At 37.1% G+C, this 16,722-nt stretch overlaps 2 protein-coding genes across 2 annotated transcripts; both read right to left on the bottom strand.

Annotated features, from left to right (window-relative positions):
* Positions 1-1,883: 1,883 nt before the first annotated feature.
* On the bottom strand, positions 1,884-2,816 carry LOC101674308 (olfactory receptor 8B3-like). Its single transcript, XM_004750142.1, has one exon. It carries the CDS (start codon positions 2,814-2,816, stop codon positions 1,884-1,886), a length of 933 nt encoding a protein of 310 aa, XP_004750199.1.
* Positions 2,817-10,725: 7,909 nt separating this feature from the next.
* On the bottom strand, positions 10,726-11,658 carry LOC101674589 (olfactory receptor 8B3-like). The gene has a single exon (XM_004750143.1). It carries the CDS (start codon positions 11,656-11,658, stop codon positions 10,726-10,728), a length of 933 nt encoding a protein of 310 aa, XP_004750200.1.
* Between the last annotated feature and the right edge of the window lie 5,064 nt (positions 11,659-16,722).

The following is a 16,722-nucleotide window of genomic DNA, read 5'->3' as shown; positions in this document are numbered from 1 at the left end:
TCCAAAAGACAGTACTGAATTAATTGTTCTCATGTCTTCAAGTCCTGGGAAGGTGACTTTATTTTTTTATACCACATAACTTGAGAAATCCCCATAATATTTCTAGGGCTTCCAGGAAGAGGAGGAGAATCATAAGAATGGATTTTTATCATACATCATTTTGCTTTCTGGATTCCTTCTTCCTAAACTGAGTTTTAATTACTATTCACTACTTTATCTTTTGAAATATCCTCTATCACTTAGTCCCCCAAATGTGACCAGAGCTTTTCACTTCATTCCTCCAAACACTACCACTGTCTGCACACTGTACATTATAAATTTTATGAAAGCTTTATGGACTGTATTTTTATAGCACTATATAGAGCAGGATTAAAACTGATTTTGAAAAGTGGTTTAAATCCTCATGATCACTCTGCATAGCAAGACCTTATATTTATTGGCCATGTGTCTTGTTGAACCCGGGCCTGATTATATGTTCTGGGCTCCTTTCCCTCCTATGCCTCGCTCTATGAATTACAAGTATGTGCAAACATCCCAAATTAATTTTTTAAAGTATTTATTTATTTAGTATTTTTTTATGTTAGTCACCATACAATACATCATTAATTTTTGATGTAGTGTTCCATGATTCTTTGTTTGCATATAACACCCAGTGCTCCATGCAATACATGCCCTCCTTAATACCCATCACCAAGCTCACCCATCCCCCAAACCCCTCCCCTCAGTTTGTTTCTCAGAGTCCATAGTCTCTCTTGGTTCATCTCCCCCTCCGATTTCCCTCCCCTTCGTCTTTTCCTTTCCTTCTCCTAATGTCCTCCATGCTTTTAAATTCCAGTTTGTTAACACAGTAGTATTAGTTTCAGGTATACAATACAGCGATTCAACACTTCTGTACATACATCACTCAGTGCTCATCACAAATGTATTCCTTAACTTCCATCACAGATTCATTTTTTTTGATTTTGAAGAAGTAACATTTCATTTGAGCCAATCATTTCTGAACTGTACTTGCCCCAAAAGCCTTCCCTTTCCTAGTCGGGGCGAAAAAACATCAAACTGTTTTCCCAAACAAAAAAAAACAAATAAAAGTAATACCCACCCCGAGAGAAATTCATGTATCATCCTGGAACAAAGCACAGTCAATTTTCAAATTGGAAATGTTTTCTTGTTTTCCATCTTATGGAAACAACATGTAATGGAATAAAGTAGAAACAAAGTGCACTACAAACAGTGGTAGGCTTGAGGTCAGAAGATGAAGAATTTAGTCTAGACTTTTTCCTTCAGAAGACAGAGAATTTCCAATCCATGGAATAAACATATTTTGACAACCTGTTATGTGCAGGGTTGACCATGCAAAGGTAAGAAAACTCTTTGGAAAAGAAGACATGATGCACAGTGTTTATAGATGCAAAGTCATTTCTCCTTGACAGTCCGTATGGAAACTTCCATCTCTGGCATGAAAGGGGACACATTCTTGTTCAGTGAATGCTGGAAGGTTGAGAGTAGGAAGACATTGTCCCCTTCATGCTGCCAAGACAAGGGGCAGAGACAGTACATCATTCAAATGTTCCTTGATCTGATCATTTGTAGACAAGTCTTCTATTTCCAGAAAGAAAAATAGAAGTTCAAATGATAGAGCAAAAAAAACCCTGATAATAAATTTTTTCTTAATATTATTACCAAATGAAAAAAAGGGAGAGGAAAGTGTGCCAATGGTGAAGAGAGATCTACTCTACAAAAAGCAAAAATAAATTATTGAGAGAAGATTCAAGTTTACTTCAGCATGATAAGAAAGGGATAGGATAAGCAGGATACCAATAAAGTTACTGTAATTAAAAACAGAAGCTCTCTGTCCTGTGACTAACTGGTGACACTGTTTCTGATCAAAACATTCTCCTACTCACAGTTTTTCTCACAGCAAGTTTAACATCTTTGTTTCTCAAGCTGTAAATGAAAGGGTTCATCATGGGAACCACATTGGTATAAAAGACAGAGGAGATTTTCCCCCTACCCATAGACCCAGCAGAAGATGGTTTAAGATACATAAAAGCAAAGGAGCCAAAGAAGAGGAAAACAGCAATTATGTGGGAGCTGCACGTGCTGAAGGCTTTCAACCTGCCCTCAGTGGAGCTAATGCGCAGGATGCTGGACAGGATAAAACCATAAGAGAAAAAGATGGTGACACTGGGCACAATCACATTGATACCTGCCACAATGAAAACCACCAGCTCATTCACATAGGTGCTGGTGCAGGAGAGCTGGAGCAGAGGGAGAATGTCACAAAAATAATGGTTGACGGTGTTTGCATCACAGAAGGTCAGTCTCAGCATGCATCCTGTGTGAGCCGTGGCACCTGAAAATGCCATCAAATATGAACCAAGCATAAGGCTGGAACACACTTTGGGGGACATGGCAACATTATATAAGAGTGGGTTACAGATGGCCACATAGCGATCATAGGCCATTGATGTCAGCACATAACATTCAGAAATAGCAAAAAAGCAGAAAAAGTAAAACTGGGTCATGCATCCCCTGTAGGAGATAATATTCTCCTTTGATGTGAAGTTAATCAGCATTTTGGGTGTAAACACAGAAGAATAACAGAGGTCTGTGAAGGACAAATTGAAGAGGAAAAAGTACATGGGGGTGTGCAGGTGTGAATTGAGCCCTATTAGAATTATCAAGCACAAATTTCCCAACATAGTGACCATGTACATGACCAGAAACAGACTGAAGAGGGGGAGCTGGAGATCTGGAAGGTCTGTGAGCCCTGCCAGAATGAATTCAGTCACAAAGGAAGCATTTCCACGAGCCATTCTTCTCTAAGGCGATCTGTGAGCACAGAAAAATAGGGTTACATAAGGAAACAACTCAGCTCTCCTTGCAAGATCTTGTACTAAGGCGAGTGTGTACACTGGAAGTGCCTGAGACTAGCCCAACCTTGACACATAGAATCTGCCTTTACCACTATCATGATCCTGAGGGACACTAATTAATTCTCCCTTTATTAAAGCCTTTATAAACTAAATTTAGCAAAGCGCATCACAAATTTAACCTATTGAGGCAAGTCCATTGAACTTGGTCTCTGGAAACATGACTCCTGCAAAAATCAAGGGAGAAGCTGGGACCAGAACAGAATCATCCTTCTCACCATTTCTTCATTCACTTGACCCTCTCCTTACCAGGAAAATTAGAGGCAGAATCCTTAGTAACCCCGTGCTGGCCTCAAATGCAGATTTCACTTGAAGGAGTGAGAATTAAAAGTACTCTTTGATACCTAAATGAGGCACCAGGGTCTGGGGGAGGTTGAGTTACTGCCCCATGTCACAGAGTAAAAGCCATAAATCCGGAAGAGTGAGAGTTCCATCCAGAGAGAGGGAACTTACTGATGGAGATACTGCATCCGCTGTGCCCCTAATCTCTGAATATTCTCTGATCTCCCTCAAACACATTCTCTTGCCAGCTTCACTTGAATGTCAATACTGCACAAAATGGGAAAGAAAGTGGCATAGCTCAGACCTCTGAAATTCCATCTCAAAAGCAGGAATGTGTTCTTAGAAATGGAATTCAGATACTCACTCAGCCTCCTTAGGTCAGAAAGCCTCAGAGCTCTCTAATCCTTGGTATTTACCCCTCTCCTGGGGTAATTTAACTTTACCCCTGTCCTGGAAAGGCAATTTCAGGCTCAGAGGCTTTGATTCTAATAAGACTCAGCCTGCCTTAAATTCAGATATACCCTTGAAATCCTTCCGATCATACTTTCTGATTATGTCCTCTTGAAAAGCAGAGAAAAATAAAGCCTTTATTATTACCACATTTACTACTTGATTGGACATAGATTTAAAATGTGTTTAAGGATATAACACACTTGGTTATAAACAGGGTAGAAGCTTGCTCAGCCCTTCCCACAGGGAACAGATTTTATGTGTAAACAAATAGATTGTGCACCCTGGCCCATGACATGTCTTTAGTTCCTCAGGGACTCAATAGTTCACTCATCTTCATTTCACCTTAGGGATTATACATCCCTAGATTCAAAGTAAAGTCCCTTCTTCCCCTTGCCTTTATCTCTGAATGGAAATCTACAGTGTTGTTTCATCCCTCCTCTGTTCACATATCCTCAGTGGGCTTTTTTTCTGCAAGGGTTCTGCCTCTAAGAAATAAGAACTCCTTATTTCTTAGTCTCAAATTTTTTAAAGATTGCAATAACTCAGTTATTCTCTCTCCTGGAATGTCTCTAAAATAATTTTCAATTCTGTATGTTCCTTCTCACATTTATACTTTTAATCACTTACTGGAAATTTCTACCTGACCCACTTATTAGCATTTTATGCAACACTTCAGTAACTGGAGTTCTCAATTTCTTCTCATCATAGAAAAGAGTAGGGGCAATGGAGGTAGAGGTTATGTGTATGAAGCCTATCTTCCTACTTCCATTCTTACTCCCAATAATACCTTGGGCAAGTTAGTCAACTTCTGTTTCTCTGGTTCATTTTTGTATAATAAGGATGACAAAAATAGTATCTCTTTCATTAGGTTGTTGTGTTAATTAAATCTTTGCTTTATGTTTTTAAAGTTTTTATTTAAATTCCACTTAGTTCAACTACAGTTTACATATAGTTTCAGGTTTACAATAGAAGGATTCAACACTTCCATACAACACCTAGTGTTCAACACGCCAGGTGCACTCCTTCATCCCTATCACCTAATACACCCATCCCCCACCCACCTCCCCTCTAGGAACCATCAGTTTGTTCTCTATAGTTAAGAGTCTGTTTCTTGATTTGTCTCCTTCTCTCTATCTCCCTCTCTCTCTTTAATAATATCATTAGAACAGTGCCTGGCATATAATGATAGACAATAAATGTCAGTGGTCATTATTTATACCCTTATGAATACATCATAATACTCATCAGACTTTTTTCCCCCTTAATTTCTATGTTCCCCTATAAACTGTAAGTTCTATAAGGACAAACATCTCCTCTATCTGGCTTAGTACTTTTCTCCTGTGGTTAAGATCAGTGCAGAGCATAGAGAAGAAATTCAATAAATATTTCTGAAAATCATGTTGTTATTTGGATGCAAATCTTCAGAAAACATTCCACATTTCTTACCTTCCAAGAAACAATGCTTATGACCATAGTGACTTCTATCCTTGTCCCTCAGCCACCACACAGGCTCTTTGAGTTTAACTGAACTGTACGGCTAAACTGTAGTACCTCTTACTATTCTAGCATTTTCCCTCTTATTCAGCCATGTGCACTGCTGCTAGAATAATCTTTGAAAGCAAAACTCTGTCCCTCCTTAGTTTAAGAACTTTCAGTGGTTTTCCATTACCTATTCGGCAATCAGTATTTTGTAATAAAAGTGTAAGTCTCAAAATTATGTTTAATTCTTGGATAAAATTAAAGAAGAAATTGAGTCAGAGTTCTACTTAGTAGGAAGACTTGAAAGAACTATTTTGATTATGTATTTTGCACACATTAAGTGTTATACAAACTTCTGGCATTTCCACAAATAAAATAAAAAAAATTGGAGAATGTTTATATTTCTAAAACCATAGGGTATAGTAAACAAAGATCATAGTCCAGGGAAACCAAAGATAATAGTTAAAATTTAAGTTTAAATCTGCACAAACTTACTATCTCCTCATGATAAATTACAGTTTCTCTCCTCAATGTTTTCCAAAAGGGAATAAGAATTTCACAACGATGGTCATTTATTTAAGTAACATATTTTTTATTTAATATCCTGGGAAGGTAACCTTCTACCTACGTTACTAGTTAGAAAGTTTCTAGCTTCAAGTTACAAAATGCTCAATTAAAAACCCATTTTTAACAAGAGCTTGTTTCTCTCACCTAGCTTAAAACTTGATCATTCTAGATTTGGTTCAGCAACTAATCATTCTCATCAAGAATTCGGTCTCTTCCATTTCCCCATGCTCATTTGTTGGCCTTCCTTCTCAGGCTTGGTATCTCATGGTCATGGAACAGTCACCATAGCTCCAAGAATGACATCTAAACACCAATATATCCAAAGAAGAAAGCGAGGAACAAGGCAAAAGAATTCTTTCACATTATCTCCTTGTAGTATGAAGTAAATCATCTCCAGATGCCAATAGATTACGTCCTCAATGGCTTTGCAGTCATATGGCTATGCCACATGGCCAACACAGCTGCAAGGAAAACTGACAAAAATGAGAATCTCCCATTTTCAGCCTCTATCAAAGAAAATGAAGTTTCTGTCATTAAGAATATTTGGAGGAGTAATACCTATTGGATAGAGCATCAACACAATCTGCCACCTACAAAGAGTTTGTAAAAGGTATTTAGAACAGGGATTGTGTTTGTTTGTTTGTTTTTTAAGATTTTATTTATTTATTTATTTATTTGACAGATAGAAATCACAAGTAGGCAGAGAGGCAGGCAGAGAGAGAGGAAGAAGCAGGCTCCCTGCTGAGCAGAGAGGCTGATGCAGGGCTCCATCCCAGGACCCCGGGACCATGACCAGAGCCGAAGGCAGAGGCCTTAAGCCACTGAGCCACCCAGGGGCCAGGATTGTGTTTTTCAGTTTCAATATAGAATATAATTGTTATTTTTTAAAGTAAATTCACTGTTTTAAGCTTTAAATCAACCCAATTGCCTCAAGATAGTCAAATCATGTTATAAATTATTTGTGTGTAGTTGTGTTTGTGTGCAGATAAACTCATATAAGTATATATTTACACATACACTACTTATATGTATGTGGTGAAGAGAGGAGGAACATCGTTTTGTAACATGCGAGGGTCCTTTTAGTAAAAAAGAATCAGACACTGAATGTTTCAAACTGCATAAAAAAAGAGTGCCTCCAAGCAGAAAACTACAACTCATGCTACCATGTGTGTGTGTGTTTGTGTGTATTTGTAACTTCTTTTTCACGGTAACTCCTAAAAGAGAGATGGAACAGATTGCCAGGCACTAAGTATCTGATGGATCATCATTAGGATTATACCTTTTGAAATTTTAATTTTAGGTTTCCTTGAAGTGTCTTCTTAGTTTTCTGTCCCTTATTTAGAATCTTCCCAATATATTGTATAATCTTTGAAACTGCTAGACTAACCAAATTAGGTAAGAGAAGGGAAATTTCATTATGCAGAATTTTGGAAAGGGATCTAAGGTAAACAGAAAATTATTAATTATATAAATTGAGGTTTAAATTCTTGCTAAGAAATTCTGCAACACAGAGCCCCTAGGTGACTCAATCAGTTAAGCATCTGTCTTTGGCTCAGGGTCCTGGGATTGAGTCCTGCATCAGGTTCCTTGCTCAGCGAGGGGCTTGCTTTGCCCTCTGCCTGCCACCCCACTGCTTGTGCTCTCTCTCTCTGACAAATAAAATCTTTAAAAAACAAAAACAAAAAAACTCCATAACTGCTTATTATACTAAAAAGGAGACACTGGACTCCCTTCAGGGGCATCCTTGTGCCTTCCCATGTGAAGAAGGTCTGATTATAAATAAGAAAGCTTCAACTAGAAGTTATGATGTATTAAAAACAGATCAAAAGAATGGAAACCCTATAAGGAAAGGCAATGAACAACTACATTTCTGAAAAACAGGACTCAGAAATGTGCCCTAGCAAATCCTACAGTGTTAGGAGTTTTTGTAAGAGAACTGCAGTAATGGAAAGTTTAATTTACTTGGGTATGACTGTCTTACCAATGACCCACTTAAAGGAAAACACCCTTTACCTCTGATGTTTGTTAGATCATGGATTTTCTAAACAGCCTAGAATATAACTCATGATAAAGGAAGGAAAGAACACTGGGTTTCTTTATTTGCCTAAGGTATCTTTTGGGGAGAAAAATTGTACTGGCTGCTTTTAGGAGATAAACTGTAGAAGGCATTGGATGAAGCAGACATTTAATTAGGAGGGTCTTGTGTCAATGCAAGTCAGAGACAATAGTTTCTCAAATCAAGGTGGTAGTGTCATAGTTGTGATATATAGGGTATTACATCTATACTGTATATATGCTTTATGTGTATGTATATATTATGTATTATGTTTTAATCTAGTACTCCATTTCACTTAGTGAAAGTGCAACTTTCACAATTACCAATAATTTCCACCATGATCTTGTCCCTCGTTACATGTCTGTCCTCAGCTCCTTCAACTCTCTCTATTATTCCTTCTATTTAATACAGTAGTCCTTTCTGTATTCTCAAACATGCCAGAAGTATCATCTTAGGAGCTTTTGCACTGGACAGTAAACTTCCTTAAAAGGATACTTTTTCAGGGGCAGCACTTCGGTGGCCCAGTCTGTTAAACATCTATATTTGGCTCAGGTCAAGATCTCAGGATCCTGGGATGAAGCACCAGGACAGGCTCCCTGCTCAGTGGGGAGTCTGCTTCTCTCTCTCCTTCTGCCCTTCCCCCTCCCACACTAGTACTCCTGCATGCTCTCTGTCTCTGTCAGAGACAAAAAAGATTTTTTCTAAGTACTCACTTTAAACATCACCTTCTCAATGAATTAGAACCCATGTCCAATTTACCTTTGCATTCTCAATATTTTGTTTAAAGATTTTATTTATTTAGATAGAGAGATCACAAGTAGGAAGAGAGGCAGGCAGAGGAGGGCGGGGGGAAGCAGGCTCCTTGCCAAGCAGATGTGGGACTCTATATCAGGACCCTAAGAATGGGACCCAAGCCAAAGACAGAGGCTCAACCCACTGAGCTACCCAGGTGCCCCTGCATTCTCAATATTTAACATATTCACGTAGGAGTTTTCTCCTCTTTGGATTGCTTCTTCTTACATACCAGGTAGCTGGGATGTGGCTACTATGAGTAAATCTCTTAAAATGCAAGTTTAATTTGACTGAATCTAAAATATTCTATCTGAAGAATCTGCTTAAGAGCTATTTAAACATTTTTATTTTAAAATGAGAGTAAATTTATGGTCATGAAACCGGTTGGGTTCCTGGAGGAACACAACACATCTGCTTCTTCATTTCTTACTGAGGGAAGCTGGCACTTCACTATTTATTTTCTTTTAATTCCCTGTTCAATTTTCCATTCTTTTTTTTTTAATTTTCCATTCATTTTGATGAAGTATTTGTAACCTATTATACCTCAGGAAATTAATTTTAAAAAAAGAATTCTAAATGTAGATACAGATCAAGCCTTAGAGATCTCAATTAATATTTTGACAACAGGTCTAAGTCAAAATTAATTAGAGGAAAAGAGTGAAATGAAGCAATGACCTAGATAGGGAAGCAATGACCTAGATATGTTTATTAACAAAAAAATTAATATTGTTAAATTTAGTGGTGTTTAAGTAAAACCAAATACAAAAGCCATGTTTTTAAATTTTCATTGCATAGATGCTAATGTTCAGTACTGCTTATCTGTTTGAATAAAGTCATATATTCTGAATAAGGGGAAAACTCCTATTTTAAATCTCATAAATCATTAAGGAAGGCATGTGATTTTATGAGGACTGGGTATAACATGCAACTGATAAATTATTGAACACTACATCTGAAACTAATGTTGGCTAATTGAGTCTAAATTAAAAATAAAAGTAAATAAACAAATAAATCTTATGTATCTCAGTACTAAAAAAGAAGGGAAAACCTGTTTGTTTTCCTAAACAAAAAATAAAAACGTAATACCCAGCATGAGAGAAATTCATGTGGCATCCTGGAACAATGTAGAAACAACCTTCAAACTAGAAGTGTTTTCTCATAGTCCTTGTTTATTGAAACAAAATAATAAAGTAGAAGCAAAGCATATCATAAAGAGCAGTAGAGTTGAAATCAGAAGACTAAGAGGATACTCTAGAACTTGTCATTGTGTAGCTGTGTGACTTTGGGTGAATTATTAATTACTCTGATCTTCACTTTCTCATCCATACAGTAAATACATTTTGTTGATCAGCTACATACTACTTTGAGTGTCTAAAAATAAAACCAACCCTGCCAAAAGAAGCCTCCTGTAAAATGATTACAGATGCAAAATAGATTAAAAATAATAGTCTTTATTAAAACTTCTATTTCTGCCACTTAAAATGATATGTTCTTGGGGCACCTAGGTGGTGCAGGTGGTTAAGTGTCTAACTCGTAGTTTCAGCTCAGATTGTGATTTCAGGGTCCTGATCTGAGTCCTGATATTGGTCTCCATGCTCAGCACAGTCTGCTTGGAATTCTCTCCTCCCCTCTCTTTCCCCAGCTCCCTCTAAAGTAAATAAATTAAGAAAAAAAAACAGATATATTATTGCCAATCAGAGAAAAGAAACAGGAGTATACACATACTATCACACTATCTGATTTGTGCTTCTAATAGCAAGTGGCAGTTAAGAACAAGCCCAGTGCTACAGTGTCAACTCTGTTGTTGCTCAATTCAATAATTTAGAGACTATTCATCTTTTTCTGGAAAAAAGAAGTTTAAATGAAAAAATTTTTAAACTCAGATATTACATTCCTGTTGATAAACAGGAAAAAAGTGAAGGCATTGTGCAAATGATGAAAAAAAAAAAAGACCTAGTAATTACAGACAGAAGACTCAAATCTCTTTGACCATGTTCAGAAAAAAATAGGCAAAGAAGGCTACTCCTGAAAATATTTTCCTGAAACACATAAAAGCTCCCTGCTGAAACACACACACACACACACACACACACACAACAAACAAACAAACAAACAAAAAACCTCCCTGCTATGTAACTAACAGCAGAGAGACATTCTTTCCTATTAAAACTGTTTCCTACTCAGAATTTTCCTAAGGGCAAGTTTAACATCTTTGTTTCTGAAGCTGTAAATGAAGGGGTTCATCAAGGGAACTGTATTGGTGTAAAAGATAGAAGAGATTTTCCCCTCATCCATAGAACCAGCAGTAGATGGTTTAAGATACATAAAAGCACAGGAGCCAAAGAATAGAGAAACAGCAATTATGTGGGAGCCGCACGTGCTGAAGGCTTTCGACCTGCCCTCAGTGGAGCTCATGTGCAGGATGCCAGATAGGATGAAACCATAAGAGACAAAAATGGTAATAGTGGGCACAATCACATTGATGCTCAACACAATGAAAACCACCAGCTCATTCACATAGGTGCTGGTGCAGGAGAGCTGGAGCAGAGGGAGAATGTCACACAAATAATGGTTGATGGTGTTTGCATCACAGAAGGTCAGTCTCAGCATGCATCCAGTGTGAGCCATGGCACCTGAAAATGCCATAAAATATGAACCAAGCATAAGGATGGAACACACTTTAGGCGACATGGCAACATTATATAAGAGTGGGTTACAGATGGCCACATAGCGATCATAGGCCATTGATGTCAGCACATAAGCTTCAGAAATAGCGAAAAAACAGAAAAAGTAAAGCTGGGTCATGCATCCCCTGTAGGAGATAATATTCTCCTTTGATGTGAAGTTAATCAGCATTTTGGGTGTAAACACAGAAGAATAACAGAGGTCAATGAAGGACAAATTGAAGAGGAAAAAGTACATGGGGGTGTGCAGGTGTGAATTGAGCCCTATTAGATTTATCAATCCCAAATTTCCCAACACAGTGACCACATACATGACTAGAAAGAGACAGAAGAGGGGGAGCTGGAGATCTGGAAGGTCTGTGAGCCCCGCCAGAATGAATTCAGTCACAAAGGAAACATTTCCACGAGCCATTCTTCTCTAAGGGGATCTGTGAGCACAGAAGGAAAAAGTTAGAAAGAGAAAAACCCAGATTTTTCCACCATATCTCCTCTCCCAAATGTGGTGTATGTACAGGGAAGATAAAAGACTAGTCCAACCTGGACCCATAAACTCTTTTACCACAATGATGAGACTGAGTGACTCAGACTGCTCCTTATTGGGCTCTGTAAGCTAAGTAACAAAGAATTTCAAAACTTAAGGGAGAAGTTTGCACCAGGACAGAATTATCTTTCTCTCCTCAATCACTTTCATTCACTTGAGCCCTCTCTTCAGCAATAAAACTGGAAACTGAGACGTGGAGCCACTTTTAATGAAGATTGGAGTTGGTGTGGTGGAAACCAAGTAGATTGTTTCTAATCCAAAACCAAGGGACCAGTCTACAGGAGGTTACTGCTCCATGTCACAGAATCAAAGTCACAAATCTGTAGTAGCAAGAGTTTTCCCACGGAGAGGAACTTTATGACCGACAGAATGCATTCTTTGACCACCACCTACAATATCTCTAAATACTCCCAGCTCCTGGCAGATTTTTCTCAATTTCACTTGAGACTCAGGACTGCAAAACTGGGGAAAGTGACATATCTTTGATCCTCAGACTTCCATCTCAAAAAAGGAGGACATGAATAAAAATGAAATTTAGAAATTCACCCACCTTAAGCCAGAAAACTTTGGTGCTTCCTTATCATTATTACTCCCATTGTCATGGAAGGACAATTTCAGACTGTGAAATTTGTTCCTTTAACTCAAAGAAAACGCAGCCAACACTTAATTGCTGATATACGCTAGAAAATCTTTTAGAATTGTAGATCATAATTTCTGATTATGACTTTGAGTTCCCTTAAACAGTAGACAAAAACAGTCTTTACTATTATCAGTTTTGCCACTTGGTAAGTCACAGAAGATATAATGTGAGTGTGATTATATAATGTACTTGGTTGTAAACAAGGCAGAATCTTGCTCAGTGTCTTCCCCAAGGAAAATCTCTAAGTGTAATCAGAAACTGGTGGGATTCTATAAACACCCTGGACCATAATCTGTCTTCAGTTCCTTAGGGATTCAACAATTTGATCAATTTTTCCCTTCCCTGTAGGGATCATACCTCCCCTCAAGGAATAGCCAAGACCCATTCCCCATTCTGCAAAATGGTGGAGGAGGAAGCCTTAATCTCTACTTTTCTACATGACACATTAATTCAAAAACAATTTGCATACTGATTCCCTTTATAAGAAATCTAGAAACTGGCTAAGATGGTCAGGCACCCAGTGCATGCCTGAAACCAGACATATTAAAGCTGTTAGGAAAATTAAAGATAACCTCTTGTCATAGAACCTATGTTGGCATAGCACATGTGATTGGGACAAAAATCCTACAGTTCCTAGCTACTCCCTGGAAAAGGAAAGAGGTGTACCATACATCCAAATCCTCAAGTTGTTTAGGAGCTACCCATAAAACTAGCTCTTGTACTTTATGTTTCAGAAAGGTGAGGGGACACAGAACATGGCATAGTTTAGCTGCACAAGGTGAGAGAAAACAGAGACTGCAGTTTGGGTTGGAAATCACAATAGCCACCTACCTACCACACACATCCCACTGGCTTAGCACACAGCTATCGGTACAAAACTCTTTTCCTCCAATCATGTATCTAATGACCCAATTTATTACAGAGCTGCCTGAGGAACTGACTTCAGTCTTGCTTGTTTTGTTTTAGGGTGCTGATGGGATCTGACATACTCCAGAAGGAATGAAGCAAAAAGAATAAAGGAAAGTTGGATGGAATGACAAAAAAAGTAAGAGGCTCCCCATCTGGCCAGGCTTACTGTCTGGGTCTTCTCTAGTGCAAGGCTAGTTCATGAAGATTAGGACAGGTAGATATTTTGTCTAATGTCCAGACACGAGCCCAGGGAGTCTCAATATTTCCCCAAACAGACAATATAAATCTCCACAAACTGTCCCTAATGAAAAGAAATATATCATTTACCTGACATAGAATTCAAAATAGCTGTTATAAGAAGGTTCACTGCAGTCAGAGAACAATACAAAGAAAAAATTGAGAATATCAAACAAGAGATAGAAACCGCTAAAGAATACCAAGCAGAAGTCATGTGGCTGAAGAGCAGAATAACCAACTGGAAAATTTACTGGAGGGTTAAAACAGCATAGCAGATCACTCCAAAGAAAGGATCATAGAATTTTTTAAAAAGTCATTTGAAATTACTCATCAAAGTAGCAAAAGGAAGAATGAAAAATAGTAAAGAAAATAAGAGAATTATTAGACAATATCAGATGGACCAATATATGCATTATAGGGATCCCCAAAAAAGAGCTGGGAAATGACCTGAAAGATTTCTCAAAGGAAAAATGCTTAAAAATCCCCAAATCTATAGAAGGAAATGAACATCCAGATCCAGGAAGCAAAAATGATCCCTACCCTGACCCCCCACAAAAAACAAAAAACAAGAAACAAACAAACAAACAAAAAACTTCAAAGAAATCCACACCAAGACACATTATAATCAAATCACTGAAAAGTAAAGACAAAGGGAACTTTCAAGGAGCAAGAAACATGCAATTTATCCCATACAATAAAACCCCTATAAGAGCATCAGTGGATTTTTCAGCAGAATTCAACGGATTTTAACAGAAATCTTGCAGGTCAGAAGAGAGTAGGATGATCTATTCAAGGAACTGAAAGGGAAAAAAGGGGGTCCACCAAGACTACTATAAATACCCAAAGGAGAAGAGAGAACATTTTTTTCTTACATGAAGAAAAAGCTGGAGAAGTTCATCACCACTAAACCTGCCTTATAAGAAATGTTGAAAAGAAAGGACACTAAATAACATCATGTTACCTTAAAAAAGTCTAAAATAAAGTGATAAAGGTAAACACATATAACCATACAGAATATTGCATTATAAAAGTGGTGGGTAAATTTCTTTTACTTTTGATATGAAAGTTAAAAGATAAAAGTATTAAAAGTAGCTATAACTAAAAATGTTAATAGACACAAAACACATGTATGCATTAAATAAAGCCTTTTAAGTGACAAAAACAAAATGCTAGAAATATTTCTTTAAATCAAAACTACAGCCCCAATAATGTATGTGAGTATATGACCAAGTAAGAAAATATGTGAGGGTGTGTGCTAGGCTTACACATGGACACCAAGAAGGAAATCTATTATGATAAACATCTATATTAAAAAAGAAGAGACACTTGATTCAACAACCTACCTTTATACCTGAAGGAACTAGAAAGAAAAGAACAAATAAAGCAGAAATACATCAAATAGAAAATAATAGTAAAATCACTGAAAATAAGAGCTGTTTTATATGATAAAATTGGCAAGCCCTCAGCAAGTCTAAATAAGAACAAAGAGAGAAGATCCCAATAAGTAAAATTAGAAATGAAAGAGGAGACAATAAAACTGATGTCACAGAAATAAAAAGTAAAGGATATAAGATTATATGAACATTTATACACCAACTAGATAATCTAGATGAAATGAATAGATTCCTAGAAACATGCCACCTGCTAAAATAAATCATGAATACAAAGAAATTCTGAACAGAACCGTAAGGGGTATGATGATTAAATTAATAATCTAAAACCTCTCAACAAGGAAAATCTAAGCTTCAAGCATAAATTCTATCAACTATTTAAAGAAGAATTAACACCAGTCCTTCTCAAGTCCCTAAAACTAAAGAATGGGGTAGACTTTCAAATCCATTCTATGAGGCCCCCATTACCCTGATACGAAATCCAGACAAAAATAGTGCAAGGAAAGAAAATTAGAAGCTAGTATCCCTGATGAATTCTGAATTCCAGAAAATTAGAAGCTAGTACCCCTGATGTATTCTGAATTGTTATTCATCTGAAGAACACATAAGCATATATTTACACACACATTTATATTTAGCAGTGGAGAAGGGCAGAAGCATCATTCTTTACTTATACAGAGGGGATTCTGTTAGTAGTAAAAAAGCAATCAGTCTCTGAATTTTTACAAATGTGAAAACTGCTTAAAATAAGACATGGCTCCAAACATAAAACAATGGCTTATACCTACCACAATTACAGATTTTTATTTTAATTTTTTATTTAAATTAATTTGTTAACATATAGTGTATTATTAGTTTCAGGGGTAGAATTTAGCGATTCATCAGTTGCGTATAATGCCCAGTGCTTATTACATCAAGTGCCCTTCTTAATGTCAACTCTAAAGGGAGAAAGATAGAAAGACCACTTGGGCATGTTAGTCTCTTTGGGCCATTATAAAAAATCCATGGATTGGGGGCTTCTAAGCAAGAGAAATTTATTTCTCACAGTTCTGGAGTCTGGGAAATCCAAGATCAAGGCACCAGGGGATTTTTCATCTCTGGTGAGGTCTCTTTTTCTGCTTCATAGACTGTTTGTCTTCTTGCTCTGTCCTCACATGACCAAAGGAAAAAAGAGAACTCTCTGATATCTCTTTTATAAGGGCACTGATCTCATTCATAAAGGCCCCACCCTCACGACCTAATCAACTGCCAGAGTTCTCATTTCCTAATACCATCACACTAAGGCTTAAGTTCCAACATAGGAATTTGAGAAAGCCACATTCAGTCTATAGCAGACTTTACATTAAATGTCTTTCTTTATGCTCTACCTATGATCTAAGATCTATATCTAAGATCTGTGTTTAGGATATTTTCAACATACTGTATATGATTTTGAAACTTCTACACTCACAAAATTAGGTTACAAAAAGCTATGGAAATCAAAATGGAAAATTTCGGAAAGGATCCAAAGTAAAGAGTAGATTATTAATTATATGAAATGAGGTTAAAAGTCCTGCTAGGAAACTCCACTACTGCATGTGGTATTTAAAAAGAGGCACTTGTGTATCCTTAAGAAAACCAAGCTCCCCATCTCAAAGAAAGCATAACTATAAATTGCAAATGGAAGTAATGATTAAGAGCTTAATTTTATTTTTCTCTTGCAACCTGAGAAAAATTAAGCAGAAAAAGGATCTGCCAATCCATGACTTGTGACCAGTG

This window comes from Mustela putorius, unplaced genomic scaffold (genome assembly GCF_011764305.1).
Source record: "Mustela putorius furo isolate JIRA1106 unplaced genomic scaffold, ASM1176430v1.1 tig00000460_pilon_pilon_pilon, whole genome shotgun sequence".
NCBI lineage: Eukaryota > Metazoa > Chordata > Mammalia > Carnivora > Mustelidae > Mustela > Mustela putorius.
The sequence above is the reverse complement of the archived record's forward strand: the minus strand, read 5'-3'. Positions and strand labels throughout refer to the sequence as shown.

Excerpts from the sequence above, each read along its gene's own strand:
- LOC101674308 (XM_004750142.1), bottom strand. The coding sequence starts at position 2,816 with ATGGCTCGTGGAAATGCTTCCTTTGTGACTGAATTCATTCTGGCAGGG.
- LOC101674589 (XM_004750143.1), bottom strand. The coding sequence starts at position 11,658 with ATGGCTCGTGGAAATGTTTCCTTTGTGACTGAATTCATTCTGGCGGGG.